Source organism: Elaeis guineensis, chromosome 6, assembly GCF_000442705.2.
Source record: "Elaeis guineensis isolate ETL-2024a chromosome 6, EG11, whole genome shotgun sequence".
Classification (NCBI taxonomy): Eukaryota; Viridiplantae; Streptophyta; class Magnoliopsida; order Arecales; family Arecaceae; genus Elaeis; species Elaeis guineensis.
The window spans coordinates 13,163,321-13,175,969 of NC_025998.2; the positions used below are offsets into that span (position 1 = coordinate 13,163,321).

At 34.2% G+C, this 12,649-nt stretch overlaps 1 protein-coding gene across 1 annotated transcript; it reads right to left on the reverse strand.

The window, feature by feature from the left end:
• Positions 1 to 3,013: 3,013 nt before the first annotated feature.
• Positions 3,014 to 7,449, reverse strand: LOC140858478 (GBF-interacting protein 1-like). The gene is made up of 4 exons (XM_073259220.1): positions 7,060 to 7,449; positions 3,914 to 3,957; positions 3,320 to 3,431; positions 3,014 to 3,216 (listed from the first exon to the last, which is right to left on the reverse strand). Exons 1-4 carry the CDS (start codon positions 7,247 to 7,249, stop codon positions 3,029 to 3,031), a joined length of 534 nt encoding a protein of 177 aa, XP_073115321.1. The 5' UTR covers positions 7,250 to 7,449; the 3' UTR covers positions 3,014 to 3,028.
• Between the last annotated feature and the right edge of the window lie 5,200 nt (positions 7,450 to 12,649).

Sequence of the window (12,649 nt, forward strand, 5' to 3'; positions counted from 1 at the left end):
GGTATAATTGCATAAAGGGCACTTGGGCGAAATTAAGAAAAGCCAACTGATCTAGACATGATGAAATAGTGGTGGAACAGCAATATCTGCTCTTAAATTCTCTATTATGATCACAAAAATGGCCATGTTCACCCGCTTGAGTAAACGAATATGAAGATGATCAAGTTGGACCCAAGTAGTATGTACAATTCAGCATTTTAACTTATATTTGGTAGTACGAAACATATCCTTCCAATTAGCAGCAACAAAATACAGTGTTAACATAGAACCAAACACTTGATGTGGGGGCTTTTTGTTTAAATGTCATTCTTCAAACACTAGAATTGCAGTATTGGATCTGTTTGGGGATGCCGTAGCTTTTTGTCAAAAAGCAACTTTTTGTAAAAGCTGCATTTTGATGTCAAAAGCTGTTTCAAGGTAAAACAATTTTTTACTGAAAAACTATTTAGCTGTTAAGATCCAAAAGGTGTTCTGAAACTGTAAAGTGGTTTGCATTTGAAGCTGATTTTAAATGGCAAAATGACCAAAAAGGACAAATGCCTAAAATGATTCTAAAATTACTTAGATATAAAACAGATGAGTTCCATGATACAAATAAATTTAATCAAAATCTTATAACACATTTTTTTTAAATATAGCTAATATAAAAAATGAAATAAAATTAAATAAAGATGCATCAGTGCTGATACTTAATGCAGGACAGCATCAAACAAGGAGCCCAAACAATGTAGCAAATGGGAGCATTTGAAGTACACTGCAGATCACTTCAAAACCGTGCCTAAAAATCTCAACAAACGAATACATTTAGGAGTCGGGGAGAAGTAAAAAATCGTCTACCATTTCACCATCAAGGCATCTTGAAAGTGAATCGTATTCCATGAACATGATATCTATCTAATGTGATATATAGAATATATGACAAAGTGGAATGTTGGAATATTTCTATCAATCGGTCATGTCATATAGGCCCGAGTCAGACATCAAATTGCTTCAATTTGAATTATCCCGGGGATAACTTATATATATCAAAAAGATGCACAATCAAACTATTTCTCGATTCAATAGAAGCCTAAAGAAGTGAATATGGTATCCAAATAATGATAGATATGTCAAAAGCAGGTCCGATTACGCCTATTCCTAATCCTAAATAGAATGTAACGACGTAGGGATCCATGTGTAAACATAGTAGACGTGATATTCCACCTGCGGGACTGCATCTATCAGAAGCGGGAGGAGGTTAACTTTAAGCAAACCACATTTTAAGGGATTCTCAACAAAATTAAAAATTGCTTTTGGGTTGTAGCCAAACACCCAAAATTATATTTTTAAATTCAAAATCACTTTTGATGAGTACAAATGTACTCCCAAACATGCACATTAGCATTATGTAACTTAAAAATCACATAAACCAAAATGGTAGCCATCCAAACATGCTCTCGTCAATAGCATTGTTCAAGAACAACAAACTTACACAAATTTTTGGGTTTAAATCTGGTCTAAAGTGTGCATAACCTTTTTGCTAGAGTATGTAGTACATATCGCAGTTTAACATTTCAAACAAACTCAAAAACCAATACAATGATGTTTTTATTTCAACAATAACCAATCCACAACCGTGACCAGTTTTGATGTTTTGGCCGACCCCAGGTCATGGATGACAATATGAGTGGCCCTATAGTCATTTTTCACTTCTATGAGTTCTGATAAACATTTTGTCAGAACTAAGCATGAACTTTCCAAGTCTGGCAAAAAAATATGGATTCAAAGAAATTTTATTTAAAAAAATCAATTCTTTGACAGATTTGGCTATCCTAAAGTTTAAATCTCACAGTTGTTCAGATCACCATGTGGTAAGTTGTCATCAAACAATAAATTTTTAAATTATTTACCAAATGATGTGAAATATGATGTTTATCTCCTCCTCCTCTGCAAGCAGTGAATTTTCTATTCTCAGTATGAAACCATTGAAAATGATACATCTGAAGTTCACAGATAATAGCATACCTTAAAATGCTGCCAACTCTATTTTCTTATCTTGTTAATTTTTATTCAATTTTCTGATATTTCCCCTATTTTGCTATGTTGAGAACTTTTTTCTAACTAAAACTATCATCACTAACATTATAAACTTCCAAAACAGCCAAAACTTTTGGAACTAAGGTTCGCCATCTCGATATGGGAACCCGTACTGGTAAAATCATATTATAATATCGGTATGCAGTTCGGTATGTTAAGATAGGGTCGATACAGTGCAGTGGTGTACCAGTATGATACGCCCACACCCATACCGTCCAGTACAGGGCGGTATAGCAAACCATGTTTGAAACCGAATTCATGTGAATGCCTATCCAATATCAAAACCAAGCTTTTGAATCTTGTGATCAACTAGATTGTATTCAAGGTCCACAATCTAATTATTAAGTACCATACCAGTACATTGTCAATTCAGTATGGTATGATGGGTACGGTATGCTATGCACCACATATTGAGATTGCTGCATACCCCTTTTCTTACCATTTATCACGATACCACCTAGGCAGTCTGGGTTGGTACGATACAATCCACATCCTGGTGTGGACCAATACCAAGTAGTACGGGGCAGTTCTACTTAGTTCAGACTGGTAGTTTGACTCATATGCCAAACAAAACCTCAATACCACAACTAATACCTTACCAATATGATAGGGTACGATCGATATGGGTTGATACAACAAACCTTAGTTGCGTTTCATCTCTTTTTATTTATCTATCAATGTACTCCAAATGTAAACTAAGAGAAGCTCAAAAGAATGTCATTGAGATTTACATAGGCAAATAAGAAAATGAAGTTTCATCTACCAAACATAGCAAATAAAAGCATTTAGGCAAAGATGTGCACATGCCTCATACGATGGAAGGTTTAAGTTACACCAATAGGCAATTAGCAAGTAACTAGACATCAATTAAAAGTTTTAACAGTCATGGAACTTGAATAGGATAAGGCAATTGTCCATCAAATAAATATAGTTGGCTCAAGAAGTAGAATGTTTAAATTCTCGATTTATGGAAGCAAGTAAAAACCATCCAATAAAGTTTAGGAAATACTAACCTTGAAATTGTTGGTCTTCGATTAGGATTACTTGCTAGTATGCCAGATCCCAAGATTGATGGGGTAGGAAGACTGGTAGTCCCATTTTCTTTCTTGTTTAGAGGTTTGCCACGAGTAGCTCCATAATCTAACAGAGTGCAACCAAAAAGAGAACATAGAGCATACAAAATTACGAGTTTTAGATAACATTCTGTGGTGTACAAGAAGAACAATGTCACACATCCACATACCACTTGAACTAGATTGTGTAGAACTATTACGCCCCGTACGGTCAATCCCGCCCCTAGCTCCGCGGCCTGAACTATTCACTGCTCGAGACCTGGATTCTGGAGTGTCTTTGGTCTACACAAGAAAAGACAAAAGGTAGGCAAAATATTATAAAGGCATTCAAAAAAATGCTAAATTCACTTATGCTTTAATAGATATAACATTCAAATATAAAATTTAAATCAGGCTAGCAATTGTCATCTGAAATAACTATTACAACAAGAGAAAACTAATTGACAGTGATAGCTGTACTTGCATAGATAATTTGTTGAAGCAACAACAATTTGATAACAAAGATACTGGAGTATATAGCTAGTACAAAGATTGAATGGTGAAATAGAATCTACAAAAGCAACTTACAAAACTTGTTAAAATTATAAAATCATTGTTGTCAGCCAATAGTTGTGTAGCATACAAGATGTGCAAAAGTATAAACCAACTTCAGAACTGTGAACTAAAAAAAAAAAAAAAAAAAGGGATAAAAGAGTATAGCCTATCATCCCTAATGATTGCAGCATAATTTGCAACATCTATGATTAAATGATAGTTACACTGACCTCCTTTTTCTTGTCACGTTTGCTCCTCACCTCATGAAAAGTATCTACACAATTAAGAAGCATTAATTAATTATAAATTGCAAATAGCATGAAAAGCTGTATGCACATAGCCCTGAGTTATATGCTATAGAAAATGCTGAGTTTACATCTTGAACAACTCGCCCTCTCTCATTTGATAACAGCAGCAAAGATGCTTATAATGTATCCAAATATATATGTATCTGATGAGTTTCAGAACCATGTTATCAACAAATAACTCACAAAAATAGGCGCTGTACTAGAGAATAACCAACAGAGAAAAAAGACAAAACACATATGCAACTAAATATTTTTCAACTTAACAGCACATTTTATTATCCCTTGAAAGCAAGTGATTCAGAAAATCATGATTAATAATAATAATAATAGTCATATATGTAAACACAAACTTAACAGGATAATAATGAATGAAACAATCAGTAAGTACTTCCTACATGTTCTAAAGAGCATTGGGAAATTGAGTTTCATTTTAAATAGACTCTCCTAGGGTTTTCAATCTCGATACTAGACCCTGCTGGTAGCTTACGAGTACAGGTTAGGTCAATACAGTACACACCATACCAAAACATGGTACGTAGCTAGAGGCAAGACAATATCAGTACAGTAATGTACAAGCCCCCATACTGTATCAGTATCTTATCAGGTTTCTATGTTGTGCCTGTGGACATCGGTTGCTATAAGAAGCCTTGGACTCTCAACTATGTGCATAATTTGTTCTCAATATAAATGACTACTAAGAGAAAACTGGTCCAGACCAAACATCCAGTGCCAGTCAAATCTAAATCAGATACTGGATGTTTCAGTCTAGTTACGTACTAGCTGAATGTTAAACAGTGGTCAAAACCAGAACTTGAGAGGAAAAGACAATAAGGCAGTAGTTTTTATTTCACATAAATGTTCTTTTTTGACGAACAACAACTTAAACATATTTGCTTAAAAACTCTTGGATCTTAATTTTGTTATACATGTTCCTTTAGCTTATGAAAACCCCAGTCCATTCAAGCAATTTGTGTCATGAAGCGAAAATCAATGAACATCAAAAAAAGATTGCCAAGAGCAAAGATCTTCCAGAAACCTAATATGTGACCAATCTCAGACATTATATTTAGCCTGCCCTTCTTATACACATCTTTCATTTTACAGATGCTGTAGGTCCTCCAAAAAATCTCATAACATAGTAAATTACCAAAGGCATTCACATTCCTCTACATACATCCACTGATAATTGAAACTTCAGATTTAAAGTTTTAAACAACCCAATTCTTAAATATCTAAACTTCATTGACATATCAAAAATGTAAGTTTTAGTACCGCAGGCATCAAACCCAAAGAAATCTTGCAAGGCAAAACTAATCTAAAAAAACAAAGAAAGTATTGCACAGGTTGCTGCAAAACACTGATTAATAATGCTACTTCCTAAAAGGGCTTCATAATATCCCTGTTCATCACCTCTTGCAAGTCATCAGAGGAACTCATGAAGAAAAGCAAGAGTTGAAGAAACTTTCTCAATTAGAAGTAAAAAGTAATATTATCATTTTCTATGAAGCATGAAAGTCTTTATTAAAATGATCTAGAGAGTTAAAAAAAAAAAAAAAAAAACATGAATCAGAGTCTCCAGAAACAAACTTTCCCATCTTTTTTGTACTTTAAACACTGGTAGCCTATATGATGTCCGTTCTTATATTTTGTATGCTAAGATTAAGAACTCGTCATGAATGATAGACAGAAAATACTTTGAATGATATCTTAAAATGCTTTGGCACATTGATTGGTCTCAAAAGAAACGTAAGTGTATCTGGCAGTTAAAGAGATGTAGCATAGATTACACAGGCACACTAAGTGCAATTAGTTTTGTTGAAATTTAATGCAACTAAGAATAGGAGAGGTGAAGTCATTCTACATGGACTTTGAAGGGCCGGAAATAGGAAGCCCAGAGATCAAGGCAGAGGCCTATATGCCCCAAAGATATGCTATTATGCTTCCCACTGTCTAAAATTATCAAAGAGACGAGCTAGTAGATGAAGATATCTCAAGTAGAAATAGAGCTACACAGCTAAAGTGGATACAAACATAAATGCATGCATAGAGAAACCAGTGCCTGCATGAACTTGCACCGCATGCAAGTCTGTATGTAACTTTGGCTCATTTGGGAAAATTTTGAATGTTAGTCATAGGAACATTTTATTTATATCATGCGTGCAAGAGTCGCTTAATTTACAGTATAGAAGAATTTAGTCTATGAATACTCAAGGAAAATAAAGCACTGATATCCCAGGGAAGGAAAAGGGAAGCACCTTCTGTAAAATAATAAGCTCCAAACTTAATCCTATACATAAACTACAAATATAATTGAACACTAGAATATATATTGAAATAGTCAGACAACAAGAACCAATCATCAGTCAAAGAAAAATACGACAAAAGACCCAACTCTACCAAGTTTGAATCAAAACACAGGATCTTCTGTTTTTTATGTTTCCTCCCTGATTAGTATGAGCAAACAAGATAAAAAGCGGGGCATCAACTAAACTTAATCGTGGGAACCACAATGAAACACTAAAAGAACAAAGAAGGAAAAAGAATCTCACAATCCACACAAGTAGCACTCTTCTGAGAAAAATAACATGCCACGGACTGAAACCCACCAATGAAACTGCATGTTTCACCATATGAAAGCAGAAATTTGACAAAAGTGACACCCTGCCCATTATCTCATTCCAGCCAATAAACCATATCTTTTCCCCAAAAAGATTCCCTCTTTCTCGGAAGTTCTTATACGACTGATTGCTCTATAGACATATTCAAGGAATCAAGACCAGAGAAAAGAGTAAAGCGTTTTGCGAGCCACAAAAACAAGAAAGGATTTTTTTTTTTCTTTTGTTAGATCAAAGCAGGAAAAGAGCCAAACATGCAAGATTTTCCACCCATTATCTCCGTTTCTAACAGACTAAACCTAAAACCGCCCCAAAAACCTAAAAGGGCTGCTTCCTCGCCTCCAAGATGCCCCGTTTCCCGATATTCCCTCAATTCCCGGTCGTTCGACGGACATACACATCAAAGAAGGGCAAAATGAGAGAAAAAGGAACGAGTAGAGGTGGAGGCGGCACCTTGGGAGAGGAGTCGGTGGACGGCCTCGTTGGGGTCCATGTTACACTCCTTGAGCATGGAGTAGATCTCCGACTCCGGGCAGTTCACGATCTCCTTCACGCTCTGCACCAGCTTCCTCGACATCGCCGGGATCGGACCGGCCGCCGCCCCGTTCCCCCTGCTCCCTCCTCCGCCGCCGCCTCCGCTCATCCTACCCTCCTCCTCTCCCTCTCCCCCAGAGGATAAAGTTCCCTCCCTTTTGCCCTTCTCCCACTCTCTCGTTCTCCTTTTTCTCACCAAGAAGAAGAGATGGGGGTTTATACCTCTCCTCCCTCAACTCTCAAGGCGGCCCAAACCCTCCCCTCTTCTGTCTTCCATTATATAACCCTCGCTCTAAAAAATAATACCATCGTTATCTTTTCCTTGGAGTTGGGGGCAAGGGCACCACTTCGGGCGAGTAGCGAGAGCTTTTTTACCGAGAACCAAGACGGGATTGCCTTAAAATTGTAATCCATATTAATTTGCCACCAATTAACAGTGACGATTACGATATGTTCTCCTCCACCAGATCTCTAAACTTGTAGTTATTCATTTATAGGTGTAAGCCAGTACGACCATGTACATGTTACAGATCACCTCGGCGAATTAGACGATCCTAGCGTGAGGAAATGATAGCCATCACATCATTCATTCTGAAGATGTATCATTTTTTTTCCTTTTAACCATCGTATATCGTATTGTACCAAAAAAACCAGCGTATATCATACTAAAAATACATGGATATCTTTTTAAATAAATAAAATCATTCATAATGATGCGCTGGCTATTCATGATAGAATGTTACAGTACAATAGTCATCCAAATCTACAGTAAAATTTGGTATTGTCAAATTGACAGGTTTATCATGTTAAAATAAAAGGAGCACAAGGATGCCGATCATTTTGGTAATTTAACTTTTAAGATACATTTGGTTAGCCATTAAAAAAATTATTTTTTTATTTTTAATTTTTAAAAAATAATAAAAAAAAATTTATAACATCATAAAAAGTAAAAAATAAAATAATTAAAATAATTATTTTATATATAAAATAATTTTTTTATTTTTAAAAATTTATTTTTTTATTTTTTTACTTTCCACATCTAAAACGTCAAATCAAAAAATAAAGAGTCTGAACATTTTCTTCGTCGAGCTCTTTACCTCTTCGAACCCTTCTTCCTCCTTTTCCAAATTTTTTTTCTCGTCAAGCTCTTCACCTGCCATCCCAAATATTACTTTTTTTCTTCATAGCAACGTAGTTACCAAACATACTTTTTACTCTCATATTTTTACTCAATAGCAAAAATCAAAAAATTATTTTTTTAAATTAAAAATCAAAAATCAAAAAGTGTAACCAAATGCATCCTTAAATTCATGTTGAATGGATTTTTATAATTTTATTTTCAAACCCAGTAATTTTTTATTTTAAATCAAACGATTATAGCTCAATGAATCTCCACATTTTAATTGAGGATAATATTTTTATTTATAAGCTTGAAACTAGAACTTGCAACAAAATACAACTCAATTTGGTATTCCTACATGAGATTCAATTCAAAAAATTAAACTAGATTTGAAGAAGTGAGACATAAATCTATCCATGGCATGGTTTGTTTGTCAAAATAAGCAATGCACTCTCCCGGGCAAGAGATGGCAGTTTAAGTTCAAACAATGCATATGGCAATTAACACTCACTTTGGCCCAATGTATTTTTGCTTGCTATCCATAAGAAGTCCAAAATTGCTTACAAAATAGCCCTTGTTTCTTTTTTTTCATAAGACAGATGGATCATACACGTATTGTATAGACATATTCAACAAAATCAAAAAATAAAATATCATGCAAAAGAAACCAAAACAACTAATAACTCTATCTATAAAGTTCCTCCAGAGTGCTCCACCACATAAAAGACAACTCAGTCCATTGCCATGTTCACCTTCTGGTGGATATGTGTCACATCTAAAGAGAGTCAGACATCCTCGCTTGCCCTAAATCTAGCTGACCACAATAGCAGAGTTATCCTCAAATCTCAATGGCTATGAGGCCAGCCCTCAAAACTAGTCCCGCATAACTAATGTCTACCCCAACCACTCTCAACTCTGTTCCAAAGATCAAGTATCAAAGACTTGACTCCCATCAGTGGCCATAAACATGAAATCCAGGCTTTGGATCACGAACTTTGCTCTGTGTCTGCTGCCACCACCAATCACACTATTATCGAAATTGATCTCGAGGAAACTCAAAAATGAGAGCTTCTAGATGATGAAAACCAACTAGATCATTGCATAAAGTAAAAGAAATCTCAAATGTCTTAAGCTATCATAGTCTCTCCAATAGAAAAATGGTGAGTAATCTCAATCGTCTAAATTAAAGTCATCTTTAAAATGAACCTCGTCGACCGGCTTCTCTCTCGAAAATATAGATATTCTATACGGAGCCCTTCTGAAGCTTGTAATTGTGTTATGACTGTATAATAGCTAAAAATTGTTAGCCATAGTTGGACAACATTGTAGGCACATGCAGCAATTCTAGGCAATACAACTAAGCCATTTTGGACTCATTTGGTTCATGGAAGAACTTATCTTTCTAGGAAGTTAGTTCCTGAAAAATTAGTTCCTTAAAAATTATCTTCTAGAAATAGAATTTTGGAATGCTTAGTTGGTAATGAGAAAGTGACTGTTAAAGAATGGCTTATGTTTGGTTGAGCATCCATTTTTCTAAAAAATTATGTAGAATACATATTATACTCTTAATAGATATAAGACCATACATTTTTACTTATAAATTTTATATAAATAATAATATTATATGTATATTAATATATTATAATATAACAATAGATCATAATAATTTATTATATTAATATAATAATAATATATTATATTATATTGATACAATATTAATATAAAAATTTATTAATATCTTAATAAATATAATATGATATTAATATATTAATATAAAATTATATCAATATTAATAAAATATTATATTATATAAATATTAAAATATAATAAATATAATAATATTAATATTAATATAAATTTATATTATATTCATATAAATATTAAATAATATTAATATATATATATTATTATTATTTAATATTTATCTAATCATCCATTGATATTTTGTAAAATCTTAACCGTGATCTTAAAAGAATATTTTAGAAAAGAAGAAAGCATCATCCATTCCCATCCTATGGGAAGTTTCAAAACCTACTCCTTATGGGTTCGATTTTTCATAAAATGTGGGAAGTAACTTCCTCTGAGGGCCCATTTGGTTGGAATAATCTGGCATGAAAAAATGATTTCCATATCAAATACCATATTTAGTATAAAAATGAAAAGAAAGAGATGGTAAAAAAAATTAACGGGTTCTATGTTATTTTTCGGAGAAAGAAAGTAAAACAAATATTATGGGGGGTTGGAATTGATAAATTTTCGAATGATGAAAATCTATACTTAATAAAAATATCTCCAATGGGTCATCGGTGCTAAATATTTCTCCTATGGCTTTCCAAATTAATTCAGTCTCTTGATTCCCTTCTTTTTTCCATGAGAAAAGAGAAAAATCCTAATCTTGGCACCTTGCTATCTCTCTCAATCCATTCATCATGTAAGAAATCTTCGTTGGTTCAATCTTGATGCCCTTCCTCATTATTTGATTTGGAGATTTTTTATCAGAAAAGTTTTTTTTTTTTATTCTCCCACTTAAGTCTGCTATAAATCTGCAAGTATTTATCTAATTATCTTATTGTTTTATTTTTTATTGGATTCTTTGTAGTATTATAATAGAAATTTTATGATTTTGGAGATTTTTCATTAGAGATGTGGGGATTTTTCATTTGTTGGAGGTTCTTTGTTTTTTTGGGGATTTTTCTTTCTCATTCTCTACCTTATTTGATGCATAATCCTTTTATGAATATCATGTTTTCTTTTTTCTTTTTTTTTTTTAAGATCACATGAGTGTAATCTTTTCTACTTGCTATTAATAGATTGCAAGATTTTTTACCTTTTGGATTTATAGAAAGTTGGAGCAATGATAGAGGCTACAAAACTGGCAATAGTTTTATTGCTAACTATTTCTATTAATAAAGTCTTTTTTTTTTACCAAAAAAAAAGCATGTTGATAGCATGAACCATCTTATGAACTATATTGATAGGCATTCAATAAAAAGCTTTTGTGAAAAAAAATAAGATGCAGATGGCATTATACAAATAGCTATATGATTATAGTCATCAAATTATAATTGATTGGAAATGATAATGTTATCATGATATTAAAAAATTATTTTATGTTGATGGATATATTTATAAATTTAGCCATACTCCTATATAAATTTATCTGCAACCAAATGTAGTAATTTTTTTTTAGTGTCATTTTTCGAAATAATTTTTTCACCAACCAAACATAATCCAAATTATTTTCCTCTGCAATTATTTTTTAAATAAATGATTCTCAAAATTATTAAATTACCTTGTAATCTGACATACCCAACTAAATGGATCGAAAAGATTTTTTCATTCTCTCTCGTTTTAAAACTTCAATCAAACAAGAGATCTCTCTCCACTTCTCAAAAATTATCTCTTCTCCCTCCACTTCTCGTGGACCAAACGTGTCCTTCGTTCAAGCCACTCTGCACCTGAAGCCGATGAACTACATATCACTACAATAGAACTACAAGCAGGGACATTCTCCAGCTCATTCTCTCTCATCTTCTGTATCACCCCACCTGCCACTTCTCAAGAACTTGTCCGACAAAGCCATATAGCAGCAAGTGCCATGGGGCCAAGCTCAAGGAGATGATTTTCTATATTCTCACGCATTCAATGTTCCCATGCCTACTGGAAGCTTCAAGTAGAGTTCCTCAGGCAGGAACACTGACCTTGACACCATTTGCTCTAACAAACACTTTAGCTTCATCTAGCTGCCCACCTAGCATAGAAGATCAATCATCCATGCGACATGCTTAGCTTTTGGTTCTAAATTGTATACTGTGCTGATTAAGTGAAAGCACCTATGCCTGTCCTTGACCAACCCTGAATGAGTACAGGTACTCAGAATACTTGAACAGGTGACCTCTTATGCCATCTGGGAAAAGAGCTGTAGAGCTTCTCTACCATTACCATGACCGCTAAGTTTTAAAATTACAGAGTCCCATGCACTGATATCCCTCTCCCCCGTGCTGCCAAACGTGACAGGAGCCTCATCGATTCTTCCACAGTTCACATGCATGTCCAAGAGCGCCGTTTCTAATACAGCATCCAATCTAATCCCCTTCCTATTAACATAACTATGGATCCATTCACCTTGTTGCAAGGCCATGAGACAAGAGCAAGCTGAAAGCATGCTCACTGGAGCAAATGTGCTGGGTTCAATCTCCCTCACGAGTCACAAGCATCTCATTGTGGGATCCTTCATCTCTGATGGCATCTGATCAAACAAAAAGCGAGCTTTCTCCATTGAACCAGAACTACAATACCTGCCAAACATGGTGTTGCACGAGATAAAATTCTTTGAAAGCCCTGATCGAACGGCCCCCCCTACGTCATCTCAAAATAGCCACACTTCAC

Bases quoted from the DNA above. Each gene is read 5' to 3' on its own strand.
- LOC140858478 (XM_073259220.1), bottom strand. From the start codon at position 7,249: ATGAGCGGAGGCGGCGGCGGAGGAGGGAGCAGGGGGAACGGGGCGGCG. The intron at 3,432-3,913 runs GTCAGTGTAACT...TTTCTTGTGTAG, and splicing joins AACGTGACAAGAAAAAGGAG to ACCAAAGACACTCCAGAATC. The intron at 3,217-3,319 runs GTATGTGGATGT...GCACTCTGTTAG, and splicing joins TACACAATCTAGTTCAAGTG to ATTATGGAGCTACTCGTGGC.